Raw genomic sequence first — 27,224 nt, 5'->3', positions numbered from 1 at the left:
GAGGGGTATAAATACTGAATGGGTGCATAAAGACAGCCAAAAATATTGAGCAGGGGCTTAAATAAGCATTATAGCATTATAACTGGGCGGGGTACATAAGGAAACGTTATTACTAGCCAGGGGGACAAGGGGGCACTTTACTGTGTAAAATGCAGTAAAAGCAGCGCTTACTGTGGGGCCTACAGAGGGCACAAATAAGTGAATATTATTACTGTTTGGGACACCATTGGTACTATTATTACTATTTTGGGTACTATGGATGGGAAGATCATGTAGAGATGTTGATAACAAATGGAGGAAGATGGAAAAGCAAGAAGCCACAGATGTCTATATGTCAAAGTTGCAGAGACGTATTGTGGCTGAGAGAAGTCATCATGGTGGTCTGGATCAGACAGAAAAAGTGAACAACTCCAGTCAGAGAAGACGTAACCCGTGATCACTCGATATAATGGTACTATAATCAGTTATATGTAGAGATGAGCGAGCGTACTCGTCCGAGCTTGATACTCGTTCGAGTATTAGGGTGTTCGAGATGCTCATTACTCGAGACGAGCACCACGCGATGTCGAGTTACTTTCACTTTCATCTCTGAGACATTTGCGCGCTTTTCTGGCCAATAGAAAGACATGGAAGGCATTACAACTTCCTCCTGTGATGTTCCAGCCCTATACCACCCCCCTGCAGTGAGTGGCTGGGGAGATAAGGTGTCACCCGAGTATTTAAATCTGCCCCGCCCGCGGCTCGCCACAGATGCATTCTGACGGAGATCAGGGAAAGTGCTGCTGATGCTCCTGCTGCTATAGGGAGAGCGTTAGGAGTTATATTAGGCTTCAAGAACCCCAACAGTCCTTCTTAGGGCCACATCTGACCGTGTGCAGTACTGTTGAGGCTGCTTTTAGCAGTGTTGCACAATTTATTTTTTTGCATATCGGGCGTGCAGAGCATTGCGTCCTCAGTCTGCAGTCATTGCACAGAGTATAGGGCCAGTACTGGTGAGGCAGGGACAGTGGTACAGGGAAAGAGATATACAGGCTATATAGGCAGTGGGCTTTTTCAAAAAAATTGGGGAAAAATACTATATTTGGGCTGCCTGTGACCATCTTCAGTGTACTGCGTGTCTGCTGGGGGTAGTAGTCCTAATTAATACGCAGCTAAGCGTTACAGCAGGCTTGCGCAAAATTGTTTCCTGGCCCTGCTGTCTCCGTTACATCACCACCGTCATCCCGCCAGAGGGAAACAGTATACATAATATACGCTGCCTACAGTATCTGTCTGCTGTATCAGCTTAGCATTTAAAAAATAGAAGCAAAATGCTTAAGGCCTACTAGTGGCCTTTGGCCACTTGACTGCTTCTGCGCTGTGAATTCCACTAGCTCAGTCATATGCACCTATGTCTCAGTGCAGGCGTGCACAAAATTGTTTCCTGGCTCTGCTGTCTCTGTTACATCACCGCCGTCATCGCGCCAGAGGGAAACAGTATACATAATATACGCTGCCTACAGTATCTGTCTGCTGTATCAGCTCAGCATTTAAAAAAATAGAAGCAAAATACTCAAGGCCTACTAGTGGCCTTTGGCCACTTGACTGCTTCTGCGCTGGGAATTCCACTAGCTCAGTCATACGCACCTATGTCTCACTGCAGGCATGCGCAAAATAGTTTCCTGGCTCTGCTGTGCGTTCCATAAGCGAAGTCAGCCTCCAACCACAGGCCAATAAGCGGCACATTTAATTACAGCATTCTGTTTCTGCTCTACTCGTAATACACCATGCTGAGGGGTAGGCCTAGAGGACATGGACGCGGGCGAGGACGCGGAGGCCCAAGTCAGGGTGTGGGCACAGACCGAGCTCCTGATCCAGGTGTATCGCAGCCGACTGCTGCGGGATTAGGAGAGAGGCAAGTTTCAGGGGTCCCCAAATTCATCTCACAATTAATGGGTCCACGCGGTAGACCTTTATTAGAAAATGAGCAGTGTGAGCAGGTCCTGTCGTGGATGGCAGAAAGTGCATCCAGCAATCTATTGACCACCCAGTCTTCGACGCCGTCCACAGCTGCAACTCTGAATCCTCTGGCTGCTGCTCCTCCTTCCTCCCAGCCTCCTCACTCCATTACAATGACACATTCTGAGGCTGGGGACTTCCGGCAACTGTCTCAAGAGCTTTCAGTGGGTGAGGAGGACGATGACGATGAGACACAGTTGTCTATCAGTGAGGTAGTAGTAATTGCAGTAAATCCGTGGGAGGAGCGCACAGAGGATTCGGAGGAAGAGCAGCTGGACGATGAGGTGACTGACCCCACCTGGTTTGCTAAGCCTACTGAGGACAGGTCTTCAGAGGGGGAGGCAAGTGCAGCAGCAGGGCAGGTTGGAAGAGGCAGTGCGGTGGCCAGGGGTAGAGGCAGGGCCAGACCGAATAATCCACCAACTGTTTCCCAAAGCGCCCCCTCGCGCCATGCCACCCTGCAGAGGCCGAGGTGCTCAAAGGTCTAGCAGTTTTTCACTGAGAGTGCAGACGACCGACGAACTGTGGTGTGCAAGGTTTGTCGCGCCAAGATCAGCCGTGGAGCCACCACCACCAGCCTCACCACCACCAGCATGCGCAGACATATGATGGCCAAGCACCCCACAAGGTGGGACGAAGGCCGTTCACCGCCTCCGGTTTGCACCACTGCCTCTCCCCCTGTGCCCCAACCTGCCACTGAGATCCAACCTCCCTCACAGGACACAGGCACTACCGTCTCCCGGCCTGCACCCACACCCTCACTTCCGCTGTCCTCGGCCCCATCCAGCAATGTCTCTCAGCGCAGCGTCCAGCCGTCGCTAGCGCAACTGTTTGAGCGCAAGTACGCCAGCACGCACCCGCACGCTCAAGCGTTAAACGTGCATATAGCCAAATTGATCAGCCTGGAGATGCTGCCGTATAGGCTTGTGGAAACGGAGGCTTTCAAAAACATGATGGCGGCGGCGGCCCCGCGCTACTCGGTTCCCAGTCGCCACTACTTTTCCCGATGTGCCGTCCCAGCCCTGCACGACCACGTCTCCCGCAACAATGTACGCGCCCTCACCAACACGGTTACTGCCAAGGTCCACTTAACAACGGACACGTGGACAAGCACAGGCAGGCAGGGCCACTATATCTCCCTGACGGCACATTGGGTGAATTTAGTGGAGGCTGGGACCGAGTCAGAGCCTGGGACCGCTCACGTCCTACCCACCCCCAGAATTGTGGGCCCCAGCTCGGTGCTGGTATCTGCGGCGGTGTATGCTTCCTCCACTAAACCACCCTCCTCCTCCTACGCAACCTCTGTCTCGCAATCAAGATGTGTCAGCAGCAGCACGTCGCCAGCAGTCGGTGTCACGCAGCGTGGCAGCACAGCGGTGGGCAAGCGTCAGCAGGCCGTACTGAAACTACTCAGCTTAGGAGAGAAGAGGCACACGGCCCACGAACTGCTGCAGGGTCTAACAGAGCAGACCGACCGCTGGCTTTCGCCGCTTAGCCTCCAACCGGGCATGGTCGTGTGTGACAACGGCCGTAACCTGGTGGCAGCTCTGCAGCTCGGCAGCCTCACGCACGTGCCATGCCTGGCCCACGTCTTTAATTTGGTGGTTCAACGGTTTCTGAAAAGCTACCCACGCTTGTCAGACCTGCTCGGAAAGGTGCGCCGGCTCAGTGCACATTTCCACAATTCCAAGACGGACGCTGCCACCCTGCGGACCCTGCAACATCGGTTTAATCTGCCAGTGCACTGACTGCTGTGCGACGTGCCCACATGGTGGAACTCTGCGCTCCACATGTTGGCCAGGCTCTATGAGCAGCGTAGAGCTATAGTGGAATACCAACTTCAACATGGGCGGCGTAGTGGGAGTCAGCCTGCTCTATTCTTTACAGAAGAGTGGGCCTGGTTGGCAGATATCTGCCAGGTCCTTGGAAACTTTCAGGAGTCTACCCAGATGGTGAGCGGCGATGCTGCAATCATTAGCGTCACCATTCCTCTGCTATGCCTCTTGAGAAGTTCCCTGCAAAGCATAAAGGCAGACGCTTTGCGCTCGGAAACGGAGGCGGGGGAAGACAGTATGTTGCTGGATAGTCAGAGCACCCTCATGTCTATATCTCAGCGCGTTGAGGAGGAGGCGGAGGAGGGGGAGGAGCATGAGGAGGAGGGGGAAGAGACAGCTTGGCCCACTGCTGAGGGTACCCATGCTGCTTGCCTGTCATCCTTTCAGTGTGTATGGCCTGAGGAGGAGGAGGAGGAGGAGGAGGAGGATCCTGAAAGTGATCTTCCTAGTGAGGACAGCCATGTGTTGCGTACCGGTACCCTGGCACACATGGCGGACTTCATGTTAGGATGCCTTTCTCATGACCCTCGCGTTACACGCATTCTGGCCACTACGGATTACTGGGTGTACACACTGCTCGACCCACGGTATAAGGAGAACCTTTCCACTCTCATACCCGAAGAGGAAAGGGGTTCGAGAGTGATGCTATACCACAGGACCCTGGCGGACAAACTGATGGTAAAATTCCCATCCGACAGCGCTAGTAGCAGAAGGCGCAGTTCCGAGGGCCAGGTAGCAGGGGAGGCGCGGAGATCAGGCAGCATGTACAGCGCAGGCAGGGAAACACTCTCTAAGGCCTTTGCCAGCTTTATGGCTCCCCAGCAAGACTGTGTCACCGCTCCCCAGTCAAGGCTGAGTTGGCGGGAGCACTGTAAAAGGATGGTGAGGGAGTACGTAGCCGATCGCACGACCGTCTTCGGTGACGCCTCTGCCCCCTACAACTACTGGGTGTTGAAGCTGGACACGTGGCCTGAACTCGCGCTGTATGCCCTGGAGGTGCTTGCTTGTCCTGCGGCTAGCGTCTTGTCAGAGAGGGTGTTTAGTGCGGCTGGGGGAATCATCACGGATAAGCGTACCCGCCTGTCAACCGAGAGTGCCGACAGGCTTACACTCATCAAGATGAACAAAGCCTGGATTTCTCCAGACTTCTCTTCTCCATCAGCGGACAGCAGCGATACCTAAACAATGCGTAGGCTGCACCTGCGGATGGAAGCATCGTTCTCTATCACCATCAAAAACAGGGACCTTTTAGCTTCATCAATCTGTGTATTATATTCATCCTCCTCCTCCTGCTCCTCCTCCTCCTGAAACCTCACGTAATCACGTCGAACGGGCAATTTTTCTTAGGCCCACAAGGCTCAGTCATATTACTTTAGTAAACAATGTTTATATGTTTCAATTCTCATTAAAGTGTTGGATCTTGCAACTGAACCAATTTTTATTTTAACTGGGCTGCCTACAGGCCTAGTTACAAATTAAGCCACATCAGCCAAAGCGATTAATGGGTTTCACCTGCCCTCTTGTTTGGGCATGGGCAATTTTTCTGAGGTACATTAGTACTGTTGGTACACCAATTTTTTTGGGCCCTATCCTACAGTGTAATCCTAGTAATTTTTATGGGCTTCGCCTGCACTCATGGTACAGCAAGGTGTGTGGGGTTGGCCTACACTTTTGCTACATAAACATATTACCAGTCTGACTGGGGCATGCACTGTGGGCCGAAGCACACCTGTATTGTATGTGACGTTAGCTCTGCTGAGCAGGGCACTGCAATGGGATATATTTATGTACCGCCGGTGGGTTCCAGGGAGCCACCCATGCTGTGGGTCCACAGAAACTTCACATTAGGGATTTGTACCTGCCAGTGTCTATGTATTAAAAAACCCTGGTCAGACTGGGGCATGCAGTGTGGGCCGAAGACCACCTGCATTTAATCGGACGTTACCTCAGCTGTGATGGGCAATGCAATGGGATATATTTATGTAACGCCGATGGGTTCCAGGGAGCCAGCCATGCTGTGGGTCCACAAGGATTTCACATTAGGAATTTGTACCTGCCAGTGTCTATGTATTATAAACCCCGGTCAGACTGGGGCATGCAGTGTGGGCCGAAGCCCACCTGCATTTAATCGGACGTTACCTCAGCTGTGATGGGCAATGCAATGGGATATATTTATGTACCGCCGGTGGCTTCCTGGGACCCACCCATGCTGTCGGTCCACACGGAGTTGTAACTGCATGTGTCCACTTCTAAAGAACCCCAGTCTGACTGGGGCATGCAGTGTGGGCCGAACCCACCTGCATTAAACCTGACGTTACCTCAGCTGTGATGGGCAATGCAATGGGATTTATTTATGTACCGCCGGTGGGTTCCAGGGAGCCACCCATGCTGTGGGTCTACAGGGACTTCACAATAGGGAGTTGTACCTGCCTGTGTCTACTTATAAAAAACCCCAGTGTGACTGGGGCATGCAGTGTGGGCCGAAGTCCACCTGTATTTAATCTGACGTTAGCTCTACTGTCCAGGGCACTGCAATAGGATACATTTATGTACAGCCGGTGGGTTCCAGGGAGCCAGCCATGCTGTGGGTCCACAAGGATTTCACATTAGGAATTTGTACCTGCCAGTGTCTATGTATTATAAACCCCGGTCAGACTGGGGCATGCAGTGTGGGCCGAAGTCCACCTGTATTTAATCTGACGTTAGCTCTACTGTCCAGGGCACTGCAATAAGATACATTTATGTACAGCCGGTGGGTTCCAGGGAGCCACCCATGCTGTGGGTGCACACGGAATTCCCTTTGTGGAGTTGTACCTGCCTGTGACTATTTATAAAAAACCCCGGTCTGACTGGGGCATGCACACACCTTGACAGAATGAATAATGTGTGGCACATGGGTCCCCCATTGCTATGCCCACGTGTGTAGCTCCTGATGGAGGTGGCACAGGATTGGATTTCTCATTGCTTCTGTAAAGCATTGTGGGCTATCGCCCCGCCACTTTTAAAGAGGGTCGCTGCCTGGCCCTGCCAACCCTGTGTGCCTGCCGTTCCTCCTCATGGCAAACGCACTTATAAATAGACATGAGGGTGGTGTGGCTATGAGGCCAGCGTGTGGCATGAAGGCAGCTGAAGGCTGCGCAGGGACACTTTGGTGTGCGCTGTGGACACTGTGTCGTGCGGGAAGGGGGGGGGGGGGTTGGGCAGCATGTAACCCAGGAGAAGTGGCAGCGGAGTGTCATGCAGGCAGTGATTGTGCTTAGTTGGAGGTAGTGTGGTGCTTAGCTAAGGTATGCCTTGCTAATGAGTGTTTTTCAGAAGTAAAAATGGTTGGGATGGGGGGGCACTCTTGCCGCTATTGTGGCTTAATAGTGGGACCTGGGAACCTGAAATGCAGCCCAACATGTAGCCCCTCGCCTGCCCTATCCGTTTCTGTGTCGTTCCCATCACTTTCTTGAATTGCCCAGATTTTCACAAATGAAAACCTTAGCGAGCATCGGCGATATACAAAAATGCTTGGGTCGCCCATTGACTTCAATGGGTTTCGTTACTCGAAACGAACCCTCGAGCATCGCGAAAAGTTCGTCTCGAGTAACGAGCACCCGAGCATTTTGGTACTCGCTCATCTCTACTTATATGGTCTGCAGAGCACCTATGTAGAGCTGGTGTTTACTGTTATATGGTAAATGTTCATGCTCAAGGGGGTGCTAATTCAAAGATTTGGTACGGGGCACAGCCTTTTTCTAGTTATGCCTTTGAGCATTGGCCTTCTTGGTTAAGGGCACATTTATTGGAATATAGTGTCCTCCAGTGGCAAGGAGTAAAAATGCAGCACAATACTTTAAAGCACAAACAGCAGCCACTAGTGACAGAATCCTGACACGTACTGATCTGGAATGCATTTGTCTATCCCTGGTGTAGACATATAATGTCCTATATAGTATGGCATGTGCAATATGTATATATACAAGGTCTCTTACCTTTGTGATCTTCGGACTGGTTGAAGTCGCTCTTTACTTGCATTACTCTCTTTTGGAATGCAGCCTCATTTAATTTATTGAACTTTGTTATGCTTTCCCAGAACTTGGATGTCACATTTTTCATTATTCTCTCAGCCACATGACCAGTCCTGTTAGTACTACTACTGTAAAAACTGATTTGCAGATCATCCACATATCCAATAGCAAAGAGCTCAGGAAGCCTAGGTCCTAAGACTCCCGAGTAAAAATAGCGCAGAACGTGATCATCTGGAAAAGACATGAAAATTACCACATATACACCGTTAACTACATGTATATGTACAAATGAATAAATAATATTATATTATATGTGCTTTTTACAAAACAGGGCCACCCTTGCTCATAGGCTGTGTCTGGTATTGCAGTGCAGCCCCATTCAAGTGAATAGAAATGGACAACAGTTCTTGGAATTAAGAAATACAATTTTTCTAATCTCAGCTTGTATACACCCATTGTCAATAACATTCCTCCAAAAGGAGTGTGTGTGTGTATGTATATATATATATATATATATATATATATATATATATATATATATATATATATATATTTATAGTCATTGTCAGTAACATCACTCCCCTGGAAGGAGAGTATAATATACACCCATTGCTGGTAACATCCCTGCCCTAGAAACATATTTATATACACTTATTGTCAGTAACATCCCCCCTATATCAGCTGGGTAGATCAGCTAATATATATGTATATTAGCTGATATACCCAGCCACGCCCGAGTTAATTTGATACACGTATTAATGTGTTGTTTATACAGAAAATTTAATGAAGTCAAATTTACTTTGACTTCAGCAGTATAATATATAATAACCAATCACAAAGCAGCTTTCATGCTACCTCAGAGGTATAATATATAACAACCAATCACAGTGCAGCTTTCATGTTACCTCAGCGGTATAATATATACAAACCAATCACAGCACAGCTTTCATGTTATCTCAGCAGTGTAATATATAATAACTAGAGATGAGCGAGCACCAAAATGCTCGGGTGCTCGTTGCTCGAGTCAAACTTTCCGCGATACTCGAGGGTTCGTTTTCGAGTAACAAACCCCATTGAAGTCAATGGGTGACTCGAGCATTTTTGTATATCACCCATGCTCCGCTAAGGTTTTCATTGGTGAAAATCTGCAAAACCCAAGAAAGTGATGGAAACGACACAGAAACGGATAGGACAGGCGAGGGGCAACATGCTGGGCTGCATTTCAGGTTCCCAGGTCCCACTATTAAGCCACAATAGCAGCAAGAGTGGCCGCCCCCCCCCCCCCCCTAACAATTTTTACTTCGGACAAACCCTCATTAGTAAGGCATACCTTAGCTAAGCACCACACTACCTCCAACTAAGCACAAGCACTGCCTGCGGGACACACCGCTGCCTCTTCTCCTGAGTTACATGCTGCCCAACCCCCCCGCATGACCCAGTGTCCACAGCGCACACCAAAGTATCCCTGCGCAGCCTTCAGCTGCCCTCATGCCACACGCTGGCCCCATAGCCATAACCACCCTCATGTCTATTTATAAGTGCGTCTGCCATGAGGAGGAACCGGAGGCACACACTGCAGAAGGTTGGCAGGGCCAGGCAGCGACCTTCTTTAAAAGGGGCGGGGCGATAGCCCACAATGCTGTACAGAAGCAATGAGAAATCCAATCCTGTGCCACCTCCATCAGGAGCTGCACACGTGGGCATAGCAATGGGGAATCCATGTGCCACACAGTATTCATTCTGTCAAGGTGTCGCATAGCTCAATCGACACTGCAAGGGGAAAGCCGTCTGCGCTCTGCCCCCTACCCAAGTCAGTCAGGAACTAAGTTTGCACCAACAGCATAGGTGGGTCCTAGGAAACCCAAGAAATGAACAAAAAATTGATCTGAGCGGCCAAACATGGCAGACTTGCACCACTCCCACGGCATAGCCCTCGGCCCACAGATTCAGCAATCCTAGGCAGGAAGCGGACTTTCACTGCACCCAGGACATAGGCCTCTGCACAAACCCTCAGCAATCGCGGGCCTACAGCAGACTCCAATGCTAGCGTAGCTGTGAACGTCTCATTAGCACTGTATTGCTCCTGTAGTTTGTCCCAATACAGTGCCCCGGATAGTAGAGCTAACGTCAGATTAAATACAGGTTGGCTTCGGCCCACACTGCATGCCCCAGTCAGACTGTTTTTTTTTATAAGTATACACAGGCAGGTACAACTCCCTAATGTAAAGTCTGTGTGGTCCCAAAGCATGGGTGGGTCCCAGGAAGCCACCGGTGGTACATAAATAAATCCCATTGCATTGCCCAGCACAGCTGAGGTAACGTCAGATTAAATGCAGGTGGGCTTTGGCCCACACTGCATGCCCCAGTCAGACTGGGGTTCTTTATAAGTAGACACATGCAGTTACAACTCCGTGTGGACCGACAGCATGGGTGGGTCCCAGGAAGCCACCGGCGGTACATAAATAAATCCTATTGCATTGCCCAGCATAGCTGAGGTAACGTCAGATTAAATGCAGGTGGTCTTCGGCCCACACTGCATGCCCCAGCCTGACGGGGGTTTTTAATACATAGACACAGGCAGGTACAACTCACTAATGTGAAGTCCGTGTAGACCGACAGCATGGGTGGCTCCCTGGAATCCACCGGCGGTACATAAATCAATCCCATTGCAGTGCCCAGCACAGCTGAGGTAACGTCAGATTAAATGCAGGTGGTCTTCGGCCCACACTGCATGCCCCAGCCTGACCGGGGTTTTTAATACATAGACACAGGCAGGTACAACTCACTAATGTGAAGTCCGTGTAGACCGACAGCATGGGTGGCTCCCTGGAATCCACTGACAGTACATAAATAAATCCCATTGCATTGCCCAGCACAGCTGAGGTAACGTCAGATTAAATGCAGGTGGGCTTCGGCCCACACTGCATGCCCCAGCCTGACCGGGGGTTTTAATACATAGACACAGGCAGGTACAAATCCCCTATGTGAAGTCCCTGTGGACCGACAGCATGGATGGCTCCCTGGAACCCACCAGCGGTACATAAATAAATCCCATTGCATTGCCCAGCACAGCTGAGGTAACGTCAGATTAAATGCAGGTGGGCTTTGGCCCACACTGCATGCCCCAGTCAGACTGGGGTTCTTTATAAGTAGACACATGCAGTTACAATTCCGTGTGGACCGACAGCATGGGTGGGTCCCAGGAAGCCACCGGCGGTACATAAATAAATCCTATTGCATTGCCCAGCACAGCTGAGGTAACGTCAGATTAAATGCAGGTGGTCTTCGGCCCACACTGCATGCCCCAGCCTGACGGGGGTTTTTAATACATAGACACAGGCAGGTACAACTCACTAATGTGAAGTCCGTGTAGACCGACAGCATGGGTGGCTCCCTGGAATCCACCGGCGGTACATAAATCAATCCCATTGCAGTGCCCAGCACAGCTGAGGTAACGTCAGATTAAATGCAGGTGGTCTTCGGCCCACACTGCATGCCCCAGCCTGACCGGGGTTTTTAATACATAGACACAGGCAGGTACAACTCACTAATGTGAAGTCCGTGTAGACCGACAGCATGGGTGGCTCCCTGGAATCCACTGACAGTACATAAATAAATCCCATTGCATTGCCCAGCACAGCTGAGGTAACGTCAGATTAAATGCAGGTGGGCTTCGGCCCACACTGCATGCCCCAGCCTGACCGGGGGTTTTAATACATAGACACAGGCAGGTACAAATCCCCTATGTGAAGTCCCTGTGGACCGACAGCATGGATGGCTCCCTGGAACCCACCAGCGGTACATAAATAAATCCCATTGCATTGCCCAGCATAGCTGAGGTAACATCAGATTAAATACAGGTGGGTTTTGGCCCACACTGTATGCCCCAGTCAGACTGGGATTCTTTATAAGTAGACACATGCAGTTACAACTCCATGTGGACTGACAGCATGGGTGGGTCCCAGGAAGCCACCGGCGGTACATAAATAAATCCTATTGCATTGCCCAGCACAGCTGAGGTAACGTCAGATTAAATGTAGGTGGGCTTCGGCCCACACTGCATGCCCCAGGCTGACCGGGGTTTTTAATACATAGACACAGGCAGGTGCAACTCACTAATGTGAAGTCCGTGTAGACCGACAGCATGGGTGGCTCCCTGGAATCCATCGGCGGTACATAAATAAATCCCATTGCAGTGCCCTGGACAGCAGAGCTAACGTCAGATTAAATACAGGTGGGCTTCGGCCCATACTGCATGCCCCAGTCAGACTGGGGTTTTTTATAAGTATACACAGGCAGGTACAACTCCTTAATGTGAAGTCCGTGTGGACCCACAGCATGCGTAGGTCCCAGGAAGCCACCGGCGGTACATACATAAATCCCATTGCATTGCCCAGCACAGCTGAGGTAACGTCAGATTAAATGCAGGTGGGCTTCGGCCCACACTGCATGCCCCAGTCTGACTGGGGTTTTTTATAAGTAGACACAGGCAGGTACAACTCAATAATGTGAAGTCCGTGTGGACTGACAGCATGGGTGGCTCCCTGGAACCCACCGGCGGTACATAAATAGATCCCATTGCAATGCCATGGACAGCAGAGCTAACATCAGATTAAATACAGGTGGGCTTCGGCCAAGAATGTTTTCATTGTTGGAGGAGGACAGGGATGTTTTTGAGCAGTACGTGTCCTGTCCCCGTGTCCCTGGTTATATGCATCTTACCAGTAACCGCGTTAGTGGAATAGTGGTCGCGACTGTGGACCTATTAGCGTGGTTTTATTCCGTTGGTTTTCGGAATGTGGCCAGGATTAAGTGGGCCGTGGTGGGGGGCTTTCTTATTGTGTCGTCTAACGTGAAATTCTTGGACTGCCGCCAGACGGACCACTGCGAAAGCATTTGCCAAGAATGTTTTCATTGTTGGAGGAGGAGGACGGGGAAGCTTTTGAGGCAGTACGTGTCCTGTCCCCGTGTCCGTGGTTATATGCACCTTCCCAGTGACCGCGTCGCTGAAAAGTTGTCGCGCCTGGGGAACCTATTAGCGCGGCCTCGCCACCATCATGTCTTTGGGAAGCCTCCGTTTCCACTACCCTGTAACATTGCAGTAGCAGCAGTATAGGCAGAGCCGAGAATTAGTAACATTTCAGCGGTAAGAGTATGCACAAACCCCTGTAACATTTCATTGGCAGCAGTGACGACAGACCCCACTAACATTTCATTTGCAGCAGTATACACAGACCCCAGTAACATTTCAGGAGTATCTGTATAGACAGACCCCAGTAAATGTTCAGTAGTGTAAGTCTAGACAGACCCCAGTAACATTTCAGTTCCAGCAGTATTGACAGACCCCAGTCACATTTCAGTAGTATCAGTTGCGACATGCCCCAGTCACATTTCAGTTCCAGCAGTGCAGACAGACCTCAGTAACAGTAACGTTGAAGCAGTATGGGCAAAGCAGCAGATAAACATTTCCCTGGCAGCAGTGTAGGGAAAGCAAAGTATTTGTAACATTTCAGTAGTAGCAGTATAGTCAGACCCCAGTAACATTAACGTAGAAGCAGTATGGGCAGAGCCCACTATTAGTTACATTTCTGTTATAGCAGTATAGACCTGCCCCAGTAACATTTCCGTTGAAGCATTATGGGCAGAGCCCAGTATTAGTAAAATTACAGTAGTAACAGTATACACCAACCAAGGTAACATTTCAGGGGCAGAAGTATCGGCAGACCGAAGTAACATTTCTGTTGCTGAAGTATAGTCAGACCCCTGTAGCATTACTGTGGCAGAAGTATAGGTAGGCAGAACAGAGTTACATTTCTGTAGCAAAAGTGTAGGCCGACCCCAGACACAGTGGTGTACCATGAGTGCAGGCGAAGCCCATAAAAATTACTTTGATTATATTGTAGGTGAGGGCCCGAAAAATTGGTGTACCGACAGTACAAATGTACCCCAGAAAAATTGCCCATGCCCAACCCAGAGGGCAGGTGAAACCCATTAATCGCTTAGCGTACTGTGGCTTAATTTTTAACTGGGCCTGGAGGCAGCCCAGTCTAAAAAACAATTGGTTCAGGTGGAAGTTTCAATGTTTTAATGAGAATTGAAACAGATAAATATTATTTAGAAAAGTTATATGAGCCTTTTGGCCCACAGAAAAATTGCCCATTCGCGGTGATTACGAGAGGTTTCAGGAGGAGGAGCCGCAGGAGGAGGACGAATATCATACACAGATTGACAAAGGTCTTTAGGTAGCGCTGCTATCTGCTGGTGGAGAAGAGAAGTCTGGGGAAATCCAAGCTTTGTTCATCTTTATGAGTGTAAGCCTGTCGGCGCTGTCAGTTGACAGGCGGGTACGCTTGTCCGTGATGATTCCCCCAGCTGCACTAAACACCCTCTCTGACAAGATGCTAGCTGCAGGGCAAGCCAACACCTCCAGGGCATACAGCGCGAGTTCGGGCAACGTGTCCAGCTTTGACACCCAGTAGTTGTACGGAGCAGAGGCGTCACGGAGGACGGTGGTACGATCGGCTGCGTACTCCCTCATCATCTTCTTACAGTGCTCTCTCTGACTCAGCCTGGAGTGGGGAGGTGTGAGACAGTCTTGCTGGGGAGCCATAAAGCTGGCAAAGGCCTTGGAGAGTGTTCCCCTGCCTGCGCTGAACATGCTGCCTGATCTCCGTGCCTCCCCTTCTACTTGGCCCTCGGAACTACGCCTTCTGCCACTAGCGCTGTCAGATGGGAAGTTTACCATCAGTTTGTCCACCAGGGCCCTGTGGTATTGCATCACTCTCAAACCCCTTTCCTCTTCGGGAATGAGAGTAGAAAGGTACTCCTCATACCGTGGGTCAAGCAGTGTGTACACCCAGTAATCCGTAGTGGCCAGAATGCGTCTAACACGAGTGTCACGAGAAAGGCATGCTAACATAAAGTCAGCCATGTGTGCCAGGGTACCTGTACGCAACATATGGCTGTCCTCACTAGGAAGATCACTTTGAGTATCTTCCTCCTCCTCCTCAGGCCATACACGCTGAATGGATGAGAGGCAAGCAGCATGGGTACCCTCTGCAGTGGGCCCAGCTGTCTCTTCCTCCTTAGGCTCCTCCCCCTCCCCCTCCTCCTCCTTCTCCACGCGCTGAGATATAGACAGGAGGGTGCTCTGACTATCCAGCGACATACTGTCTCCCCCCCCCCTCCGTTTCCGCCCGCAAAGCATCAGGCTTTATGCTTTGCAGGGAACTTCTCAACAGGCATAGCAGGGGAATGGTGACGCTAATGATTGCAGCATCACCGCTCACCATCAGGGTGGACTCCTCAAAGTTTCCAAGGACCTCGCAGATATCTGCCATCCAGGCCCACTCCTCTGTAAAGAATTGAGGAGGCTGACTCCCACTTCGCCGCCCATGTTGGAGTTGGTATTCCACTATAGCTCTACGCTGCTCATACAGCCGGGACAACATGTGAAGCATAGAGTTCCACTGTGTGGGCAGGTCGCAAAGCAGTCGGTGCACTGGCAGAGTAAACCGATGTTGCAGGGTGCGCAGGGTGGCAGCGTCCGTGTTGGACTTGCGGAAATGTGCGCTGACCCGGCACACCTTGCCGAGGAGGTCTGACAAGTGTGTGTAGCCTTTCAGAAACCGCTGAACCACTAAATTAAATTTGTGGGCCAGGCATGGCACGTGCGTGAGGCTGCCGAGCTGCAGAGCCGCCACCAGGTTACGGCCGTTGTCACACACGACCATGCCCGGTTGGAGGCTCAGTGGCGAAAGCCAGCGGTCGGTCTGCTCTGTCAGACCGTGCAACAGTTCGTGGGCCGTGTGCCTCTTCTCTCCTAAGCTGAGTATTTTCAGCACGGTCTGCTGACGCTTGCCCACCGCTGTGCTGCCGCGCGACACCGACTGCTGGCGACGTGCTGCTGCTGACAAGTCTTGATTGCGAGGTAGAGGTTGCGTTGGAGGAGGAGGAGGAAGGTTTAGTGGAGGGGTCATACACCGCCGCAGATACCAGCACCGATCTGGGGCCCGCAATTCTGAGGGTGGGTAGTACATGAGCGGTCCCAGGCTCTGACTCGGTCCCAGCCTCCACTAAATTCACCCAATGTGCCGTCAGGGAGATGTAGTGGCCCTGCCCGCCAGTGCTTGTCCACATGTCCGTTGTTAAGTGGACCTTACCAGTAACCGAGTTGGTGAGGGCGCGTACGATGTTGCGTGAGACGTGGTCGTGCAGGGCTGGGACGGCACTCCGTGAAAAATAGTGGCGACTGGGGACAGAGTAGCGCGGGGCTGCCACTGCCATCATGTTTTTGAACGCCTCAGTTTCCACCAGCCTGTAGGGGAGCATCTCCAGGCTGATCAATTTGGCAATGTGGACATTTAAAGCTTGAGCATGCGTGTCCATGGCGGCGTATTTGCGCTTTCGCTCCAACGATTCTCTTAGCGACAGCTGAACGCTGCGCTGAGAGACATTGCTGGATGGGGCCGAGGACAGCGGAGGTGAGGGTGTGGATCCAGGCCAGGACATGGTCCTGCCTGTGTCGTGAGAGGTGGGTTGGATCTCAGTGGCAGGTTGGGGCCCAGGGGGAGAGGCAGTGGCGCAAGCTGGAGGTGGTGAACGGCCTTCATCCCACCTTGTGGGGTGCTTGGCCATCATATGCCTGCGCATACTGGTGGTGGCTCCCCGGCTGATCTTGGCGCGACAGAGGTTGCACACAACTGTTCGTTGGTCGTCCGCCGTCTCAGTGAAAAACTGCCACACCTTAGAGCACCTTGGCCTCTGCACGGTGGCTTGTCGCAAGGGGATGCTTTGGGAAACAGCTGGTGGATTATTCGCTCTTGCCCTGCCTCTACCCCTGGCCACCCCACTGCCTCTTCCAACCTGTCCTGCGGCTGCAATTGCCTCCCCCTCTGAAGACCTGTCCTCAGTTGGCTTATCACACCAGGTGGGGTCAGTCACCTCATCGTCCAGCGGCTCTTCCTCCGAATCCTCTGTGCGCTCCTCCCTCGGACTTACTGCCCGTACAACTACCTCACTGATAGACAACTGTGTCTCATCGTCATCGTCCTCCTCACCCACTGAAAGCTCTTGAGACAGTTGCCGGAAGTCCCCAGCCTCATCCCCGGACCCCGGGAACTTTCCAAAGGTTGGGCATCGGTCATGATAAACTCCTCCGGTGGGAGAGGAACCATTGCTGCCCAATCTGGGCAGGGGCCCGAGAACAGTTCCTGGGAGTCTGCCTGCTCCTCAGAATGTGTCATTTTCATGGAGTGAGGAAGCTGGGAGGAAGGAGGAGCAGCAGCCAGAGGATTCAGAGTTGCAACAGTGGACGGCGTAGAAGACTGGGTGGTCGATAGATTGCTGGATGCACTTTCTGCCATCCACGACAGGACCTGCTCACACTGCTCATTTTTTAATAAAGGTCTACGACGTGGACCCAAAAATTGCGATATGAAGCTGGGGACGCCAGAAACTGTCCTCTCTCCTACTCCAGCAGCAGCCGGCTGCGATTCACCTGGACCAGGAACTTGTCCTATGCCCACACCCTGACTTGGGACTCCGCGTCCTCGACCGCGACCGCGTCCACGTCCTCTGCCCCTACCCCTACCCCTCAGCATGCTGGATTAAGAATCGAGCGGTGTAAAAATGTTTGTGAATTATTGCCGCGCAGTTGGTGGCTGCCAGCAGTAATATAACGCAAAATGAAGCCAGAGATAAATTATAAGGAAGGCTGCACTTAGGCCTTGCTGTGAACTATGCAGTTTGGATGTATGTGAAGTCCCACAGGCCACGCAGGCTAATGCACTGGGTCACCGGTAGCCGTAAAAAGGATTTAAAAAAAAAAATCTCCTTATTTTTCTATGCAATGCAGGCTGAGGCTATGCAGTGTGTATTGCACTTTTAATCTATGGGCGTCGGGCAGACCGTGCACTTGTGAGACAGCACACGTATAACACAGAGTTGTTGTAGAAAATGTGTGGTTTCTTGGCGTACACTTAGAGGCAGACTGAACTGAGGCAACGCAAAGTGCGGACAGAAAAATATTTAAATGAAGGCTGCACTTAGGCCTAGCTGTGAACTATGCAGTTTGGATGGACGTGAAGTCCCACAGGCCACGCAGGCTAATGCACTGGGTCACCGGTAGCCGTAAAAAGGATTAAAAAAAAAAATCTCCTTATTTTTCTATGCAATGCAGGCTGAGGCTATGCAGTGTGTATTGCACTTTCAATCTATGCGCGTCGGGCAGACCGTACACTTGTGAGACAGCACACGTATAACACAGAGCATTGTAGAAAATGTGTGGTTTCCTGGCGTACACTTAGAGGCAGACTGAACTGACGCAACGCAAAGTGCGGACAGAAAAATGTTTAAATGAAGGCTGCACGTAGGCTCTGCTGTGTAATACAGAGGTACTACAACTCCCAGCAACCACGGAGTTAAATGCACGCGGTCACAGGTTGCCCTAAGAAGAACCGTTGGGGTTCTTGTATACAGGATTCTACATTACCACTGTCCCTGCCTGACCAATAATGCCCCTATACTCAAGTACAGACTGCAGCCTGAGAACGCTATAGCCTGCATGCCCGGTATACATTAAAAAAAAAAAAGTGCAAAACTGCTCACAGCAGCCACAACAGTAATGCACCAAGTGAGCTGTGGCCCTAAGAAGGACCATTGTGGTTCTTGAAGACGCTAACACTGTCCCTATAACAGCAACAGCAGCAGCACTTTCCCTGATCTCTCTTAGCATGTGTCTGTGGTGAGCCGCGGGCGGGGCTGATTTAAGTACTCAGGGATCACTTGATCTCCCAGCCACTCACTGCAGGTGGGTGGGATAGGGCTGGAACATCACAGGAGGAAGAAGAAGTGTGTTTCTATTGGCCAGAAAAGGGCGCAAATTTCTCAGGGAAGGAAATGTAATTGAGTCGAGTGCCGCGTGGTGCTCGTCTCGAGTAACGAGCATCTCGAACACCCTAATGCTCGAACGAGCATCAAGCTGGGACGAGTGCGCTCGCTCATCTCTAATAATAACCAATAATAGCACAGCTTTCACGTTACCTAGGCAGTATTATATATAGCAACGAATCACAGCGCAGCTTACATGTTACCTCTGTGACAATGGGACTCTCCGCAGAGATGAAGAAATCCTCTGCCACAGCTGTCACAGTTGTAGTAGTCACGATGTTCTCTGTATGTCAATAGGGCCGCCACAGCTGCCACCGGCCCCATTGACCAAAGGTGAAACGCCTGGATGTGACAGTACGTCTTGCAATGCACAAATCTGGCACAATTTTCGTGGCTGTGTGAAAGCAGCCTAAGACATTAACAACAGGTTTTCACATAGTCAAGGAAAGGAGTCCTGATGAGAAGGCTTACGCCAAGGGGCTTCATCATGTTTGTAAATTAGCATGGTTTAGGTATCGGTACGGGTACAGATGGAGGGGGCCCGGGGGGGGGGGCCCAGCTGAACTTTTGCACCTGGGCCCCTTAACCTTTTTCTGCCGTGATGCCTGCTTTGGTCACGCGAATTTTTCTACGCATAACTGATTCGTTCAAAAATGAGTGTGGCAAAACACCCGTGTGACTGAGCCCTGACAATGAGGTTCATCAATGAGTGGAACAGGTTACCACACGAGATGGTGAGTTCTCCTTTAATGGAAGTGTTCAAACAAAGGCTGGAGAAATATGTGTCTGGGATTATTTAGTGAATCCTGCACTGAGCAGGAGGTTGGACCCGACGACCCGGGAGGTCGCTTCCAACTCTACCATTCTATTATCCTATGATTCTAGTAATATCGCTCTCCTAGAATCTATCTATCTATCTATCTATCTATCTATCTATCTATCTATCTATCTATCTATCTATCTATCTATCTATCTATCTATCTATCTATCTATCTATCTACCTATCGACGAAAGCCCTCACTGACTGACTCACTGACTCACTGATTGACTCACTGACTGACTCACTGACTCGCCACTAATTCTCCAACTTCCCGATGTCATAGAAACATGAAATTTGGCACAAGCATAGATTCTGTCATAAATAGGAAAAGTTAATGGGTCCCAACTCGATTATTCAATTCTAAGCGCAAAAGAGTTAGCGTCCAAATTTTACGTACGGAATCAAATTCTCTCATTTCCCAATGTCATAGAAACTTGAAATATGGCACGAGCATTGATGATGTCATAAATAGGACAAGTTATTGGGTCCCAACTCGATTATTCAATTCTAAGCGCAAAAGAATTAGCGTCCAAATTTTATGTACAGAATCTAATTCTCTCACTTCCCGATGTCATAGAAACTTGGAATTTGGCATGAGCATTGATTATGTCATAAATAGGAAATGCTAATAGGCCCCAACTCGATTATTCAATTCTAAGCGCAAAAGAATTAGCGTCAAAATTTTATGACATTTTGATTATGTCATAAATAGGAAAAGTTAATGGGTCCAAACTCGATTATTTTATTCTAAGCGCAAACAATTTAGCGTCCAAATTTTACGTACGTAATCTAATTCTCTCACTTCCCGATGACTTAGAAACTTGAAATTTGGCACGGGCATTGATTATATCATGAATAGGAAAAAATAATAGGTCCCAACTCGAATATTCAATTCCAAGCACAAAAGAATTAGCGTCCAAATTTTACGTACGGAATCTAAATCTCCAACTTCCCGTTGTCGTAGAAACATGAAATTTGGCATGAGCATTGATTATGTCATAAATAGGAAATGCTAATAGGCCCCAACTCGATTATTCAATTCTAAGCGCAAAAGAATTAGCGTCAAAATTTTACGTACAGAATCTAATTCACTTCCCAATGTCATAGAAACTTGAAATTTGGCACGAGCATTGACTATGTCATAAATAGGAAAAGTAAATAGATCCCCACTCGATTATTCAATTCTAAGCGAAAAGAATTAAACGTCCAAATTTTACGTACATAATCTAATTCTCTTATTTCCTGAGGTCATGGAAACTTGAAATTTGGCACGAGCATTGATTATGTCATAAATAGGAAAAGTTAATAGGTCCCAACTCTATTATTTAATTCTAAGCGCAAAAGAACTAGCGTCCAAATTTTACATACGTAATGTAATTCTCTCACTTCCCGATGTCATAAAAATTTGAAATATGGTGCAAGCATTGATTATTATGTTATAAATACTAAAAGTAAAGGGGTCCCAACTCGATTATTAAATTCTAAGTGTAAAAGAATTAGCGTCCAAATTTTACGTACGGAATCTAATTCTCTCACTTCCCGATGTCATAGAAGCTTGAAATTTGGCACAAGCATTAATTATGTCATAAATAGGAAAAGTTAATGGGTCCCAACTCGATTATTCAATTCTAAGCACAAAAGAGTTAGCGTCCAAATTTTATGTACGTAATCTAATTCTGCCACTTCCTGATGTCATTTTATGTAAAGAAAACATCGCATGGTTACCTCTACGTGGGGTTTCCTGGGTGATGCAAAGAACAATGCAAAATGGTGAACATATTTTTTTCCTCGATATCTCTAAAGTAACCACGACTTTATAAGATTTTCCGTGTGAACACCAGATAAGCACCAGTACCAAATTAACTCAGGCGAAGTGGGTATATTAGCTAGTCTATATGTATAAAGATGAAAGCCCCCACTGACTCACTCACTGACTAACTCGCCACTAATTCTCCAACTTCCCGATGTCGTAGAAACTTAAAATTTGGCACGAGCATGGATTGTGTCATAAATAGGAAAAACTAATGGGTCCCAACTCGATTATTCAATTCTAGCACAAAAGAATTAGCATCCAAATTTTACGTACGGAATCTAATTCTCTCACTTCCTGATGTCATAGAAACTTGAAATTTGGCACGAGCATTGATTGTGTCATAAATAGGAAAAGTTAATGGGTCCCAACTCGATTATTTAATTCTAGAGCAAAATAATTAGCATCCAAATTTTACATACAGAATCTAATTCTCTCACTTCCTAATGTCATAAAAACTTGGAATTTGGCACGAGCATTGAATATGTCATAAATAGGAAAACTTAATGGGTCCCAACTCGATTATTCAATTCTAAGCGCAAAAGAATTAGCGTCCAAATAGTACGTACAGAATCTAATACTCTCTCTTGAAATTTGGCACGAGCATTGATTATTATTAGAGATGAGCGAACGTGTCCGTTACGGACACATCCGCACCCGGACACCGGCTTTGCCGAACACTGCAGTGTTCGCGCGTAAAGGTCCGGGTGCCGCCGGGGGGCGGGGAGATGCGCGGCGGCGCGGGTGGCAGTAGCGGGGAACAGGGGGGAGCCCTCTCTCTCTCCCTCTCCCCCCCACTCCCCGCCGCACCCCCCCGCGCTGCCACGGCGGCCCCCGAACTTTTTCGCCCGAACACTGAAGTGTTCGCAAAGTTCGGTGTTCGGGCGAAAAAGGGGCGGGGCCGAACGTGTTCGCTCATCTCTAATTATTATATCATAAATAGGAAAAGTAAATGGGTCCTAACTCGATTATTCAATTCTAAGTGCAAAAGAATTAGCGTCAAAATTTTACGTACGGAATCTAATTCTCTCACTTCCTGATGTCATAGAAGCTTGAAATTTGGCACGAGCATTGATTATGTCATAAATAGGAAAAGCTAATAGAATAGAATAATCGAGTTGGAACCTATTAGCTTTTCCTATTTATGACATAATCAATGCTCGTGCCAAATTTCAAGCTTCTATGACATCAGGAAGTGAGAGAATTAGATTCCGTACGTAAAATTTCGACGCTAGTTCTTTTGCGCTTAGAATAGAATAATCGAGTTGGAACCTAAGCGCAAAAGAACTAGCGTCGAAATTTTACGCACGTAATGCAATTTTCTCACTTCCCAATCTCATAGAAACTTGAAATTTGGCACGAGCATTGATTGTGTAATATATAGGAAAAGCTAATGGGTCCCAACTCGATTATTCAATTCTAGTGCAAAAAAATTAGCATCCAAATTTTATGTACGGTATCTAATTCTCTCACTTGAAATTTGGCACAAGCATTGATCATGTCATAAATAGGAAAAGTTAATGTGTCCCATCTCGATTATTCAATTCTAAGCGCAAACAATTTAGCTTCCAAATTTTTTGTACGGAATCTTATTCTCTCACTTCCCTGTGTCATAGTTACTTGAAATTCGGCACGGGCGTTGATTATGTCATAAATAGAAAAAGATAATGGGTCCCAACTTGATTATTTAATTCTAAGCGCAAACAAATTCAGCGCCAAATTTTACGTACGTAATCTAATTCTCTCACTTCCCGATGTCATAGAAATCTGAAATTTCGCACGGGCATTGGTTATGTCATAAATAGGAAAAGTTAATGGGTCCCAACTCGATTATTCAATTCTAAGTGCAAAAGAATTAGCGTACAAATTTTACATATGTAATTTAATTCTCTCACTTCCCGATGTCATAGAAACCTGAAATTTGGCATGAGCATTGGTTATGTCATAAATAGGAAAAGCTAATGGGTCCCAACTCGATTATTCAATTGTAAGTGCAAAAGAATTAGCGTCCAAATTTTATGTACGGAATCTCTTTCTCTCACTTCCTGATGTCATTTAATATAAAGTAAACGTCCCATGGTTACCTCCACGTTGTGTTTCATGGGTAACGCAAAGAACTATGCAAAATGGTGAACATATTTTTTTCCTCGGTATCTCTACAGTAACCACGACTTCATAAGATTTTCCATGTAAACAGCAGATAAACACCAGTACCAAAGTAACTCGGGCGAAGCCGGTTATATCAGCTAGTATATATATATATATATATATATATATATATATATATATATATATATAAAGACGAAAGCGCTCACTGACTCACTCGCTTACTGACTGACTCGCCATTAATTCTCCAACTTCCCGATGTTGTAGAAACTTGAAATTTGGCACGAGCATTAATTGTGTCATAAATAGGAAAAGCTAATGGGTCCCAACTCGATTATTCAATTCCAAGCGCAAAAGAATTAGTGTCCAAATTTTACGTACGGAATCTAAATCTCTCACTTCCCGATGTCATAGAAACATGAAATTTGGCACGAGCATTGATTGTGTCATAAATAGGAAAAGTTAATGGGTCCCAACTCGATTATTCAATTCTAAGCGCAAACAATTTAGCGTCCAAATTTTACGTACGGAATCTAATTCTCTCACTTATTAATGTCATAGAAACTTGAAACTTGGCATGAGCATTGATTGTGTCATAAATAGGAAAAGATAATGGGTCTAGAGATGAGCGAGCACACTCGTCTGAGCTTGATGCTCGTTCGAGTATTAGGGTACTCGAGATGCTCGTTACTCGAGACGAGCACCACGCGGTACTCGAGTCCATTCTATTTCCTTCCCTGCATGTTTAGCGCCATTTTCTGGCCAATAGATATGCAGGGAAGGCATTACAACTTCCTCCTGTGACGTTCCAGCCCTATTCCACCCCCCTGCAATGAGTGGCTGGTGAGATCAAGTGACCGCCGAATACTTAAAGCGGTCCCGCCCGCGGCTCGCCTCAGACACACACTGGCAGAGATCAGGGAGAGTGCTGCTGCTGCTATAGGGAAAGTGTTAGTGTATGTTTCCTTTCTTCAAGAACCCCAATTGTCATTCTTAGGGCCACATCTGACCATGTGTATTCCTGTTGTGTCTGCTGGGAGCAGTTTTGCACCAAAAAATTTTTCTGTCATCTCGGGCTGTACAGCTATAGCGTTCTTAGTCTGCAGTCAATTATACAGAGTATAGGGACAGTGCTGGTGAGACCGGGACAGTGGTAGTGTAGAATCCTGTCTACAAGAACTCCAACGGTCCTTCTTAGGGCTACCTGTGATTGTGTGCATTTTACTGCGTGGCTGCTGGGAGTTGTAGTGCATTACTATTGCAGAGCCAGACCTTTTTGCAGCCCTCCGTATAATTTTTTTCTGGCTGCAGTTTGCGTTACATTACCGCTGTCAGCCTCCAACTGTACGCCAATAATTCCATAATTTCTTACACCGGTCTGTGTGTGCCGTGAACTTCACGCACAGCGTACGGCCACAGCCACTGATAGAGAGAAAGTCATATACACGCTATATAGCCTATATTCTTTAAAAAAAAAAATTTCAATAAAAGCTCCTTCTTACCGCTACCTCTGACCGTCTGAAATTTACTGGGTGTCTGGTGGGAGTTGTAGTGCTTCACTATTGCACGGCTAGGCCTGTTTGCAGCCTTCCGTATTCTTTGTTTCTGCCTGGAGTTAGCGTTACAATACCGCTGTCAGCCTCCAACTGTACGCAAATAATTCCATAATTATTTACACCGCTCTGTGTCTGCCGTTAACTTCACGCACAGCGTACAGCCACAGCCACTGATAGAGAGAAAGTCATATACACGCTATACAGCCTATATTCTTTTTCCAAAAAATTAAAATAAAAGATCCTTCGGTGGGCTACCTCTGACTGTCTGAAATTTACTGGGTGTCTGGTGGGAGTTGTAGTGCATCACTATTGCATGGCTAGGTCTGTTTGCAGCCTTCTGTATTCTTTGTTTCTGCCTGGAGTTAGCGTTACAATACCGCTGTCAGCCTCCAACTTTATGCCAATAATTCCATAATTTTTTACACCGGTCTGTGTCTGCCGTGAACTTCACAAGAGATGAGCGAACGTACTCGTCCGAGCTTGATACTCGTTCGAGTATTAGCGTGTTCGAGATGCTCGTTACTCGTGACGAGTACCACGCGATGTTCGAGTTACTTTCACTTTCATCTCTGAGACGTTAGCGCGCTTTTCTGGCCAAATGAAAGACAGGGAAGGCATTACAACTTCCTCCTGTGACGTTCAAGCCCTATACCACCCCCCTGCAGTGAGTGGCTGGCGAGATCAGGTGTCACCCGAGTATAAAAATCGGCCCCTCCCGCGGCTCGCCACAGATTTGTTCTGACATAGATGAGGGAAAGTGCTGTTGGTGCCGGAGCTGCTATAGGGAGAGTGTTAGGAGTATTTTAGGCTTCAAGAACCCCAACGGTCCTTCTTAGGGCCACATCTAACCGTGTGCAGTAGTGTGGAGGCTGCTTTTTGCAGTGTTGCACATTTTTTACTTTTGTATATCGGCCGTGCAGAGCATTGCGCCCTGCAGTAATTATACATACTCCAGGGCCAGTAGTGGTGGTGAGGCAGGGACAGAAGACATATATTTATTGAATATAGGCAGTGGGCCTTTCCAAAAACATTTGGGAAAAAAAATCTATTTGGGCTGCCTGTGACTGTCCTCAGTGTACTGGGTCTGTGCTGGGTGTAGTTGTCCTCCTAATTCATATGCAGCCAGCTAAGTGTTACAGCAGGCTTGCGCAAAATTATTTCCTGGGTCTGTGTTGGCTGTTACATCACCGCTGTATTCCTGTCCACAGTGCAACAGTCTGCAGTTATTTTACATACTCCAGGGCCAGTAGTGATGAGGCAGGGACAGAAGACATATTTATTGAATATAGGCAGTGGGCCTTTCCAAAAAACATTTTGGAAAAAAAATCTATTTCGGCTGCCTGTGACTGTCCTCAGTGTACTGCGTCTGTGCTGGGTGTAGTTGTCCTCCTAATTCATACGCAGCCAGCTAAGTGTTACAGCAGGCTTGCGCAAAATTATTTCCTGGCTCTGCTGTGCGTTCCGTAAGCGAAGTCTGCCTCCAACCACAGGCCAATAAGCGGCACATTTAATTACAGCGTTCTGTTTCTGCACTACTGGTAATACACCATGCTGAGGGGTTGGGGTAGGCCTAGAGGACGTGGACGCGGGCGAGGACGCGGAGGCCCAAGTCAGGGTGTAGGCACAGGTCGAGCTCCTGATCCAGGTGTATCGCAGCCGACTGCTGCGGGATTAGGAGAGAGGCACGTTTCTGGCGTCCCCACATTTATCTCACAATTAATGGGTCCACGAGGTAGACCTTTATTGGAAAATGAGCAGTGTGAGCAGGTCCTGTCGTGGATGGCAGAAAGTGCATCCAGCAATCTATCATCCACCCAGAGTTCTGCGCCGTCCACTGCTGCAACTCTGAATCCTCTGGCTGCTGCTCCTCCTTCCTCCCAGCCTCCTCACTCCATTACAATGACACATTCTGAGGAGCAGGCAGACTCCCAGGAACTGTTCTCAGGCCCCTGCCCAGAATGGCCAGCAATGGTTCCTCTCCCACCGGAGGAGTTTGTCGTGACCGATGCCCAACCTTTTTGAAAGTTCCCGGGGTCCGGGGGATGAGGCTGGAGACTTCCGGCAACTGTCTCAAGAGCTTTCAGTGGGTGAGGAGGACGATGACGATGAGACACAGTTGTCTATCACTCAGGTAGTAGTAATTGGAGTAAGTCCGAGGGAGGAGCGCACAGAGGATTCGGAGGAAGAGCAGAAGAA

The 27,224-nt window shown here is 48.5% G+C and overlaps 1 protein-coding gene across 1 annotated transcript in view; it reads right to left on the bottom strand.

The window, feature by feature from the left end:
- LOC136580650 (class I histocompatibility antigen, F10 alpha chain-like) overlaps positions 1-27,224 on the bottom strand; it is a 75,256-nt gene that overhangs the window by 32,318 nt on the left and 15,714 nt on the right. The window contains exon 2 of the mRNA XM_066581383.1: positions 7,811-8,077. Coding sequence (XP_066437480.1) covers positions 7,811-8,077 — 267 coding nt within the window. The remainder of the gene's footprint in view (positions 1-7,810; positions 8,078-27,224) is intronic.

Source organism: Eleutherodactylus coqui, chromosome 10 (assembly GCF_035609145.1).
Source record: "Eleutherodactylus coqui strain aEleCoq1 chromosome 10, aEleCoq1.hap1, whole genome shotgun sequence".
Taxonomy (NCBI): domain Eukaryota; kingdom Metazoa; phylum Chordata; class Amphibia; order Anura; family Eleutherodactylidae; genus Eleutherodactylus; species Eleutherodactylus coqui.
Note: the sequence above shows the minus strand (reverse complement) of the source record. Positions and strands in the feature narration are given on the sequence as shown.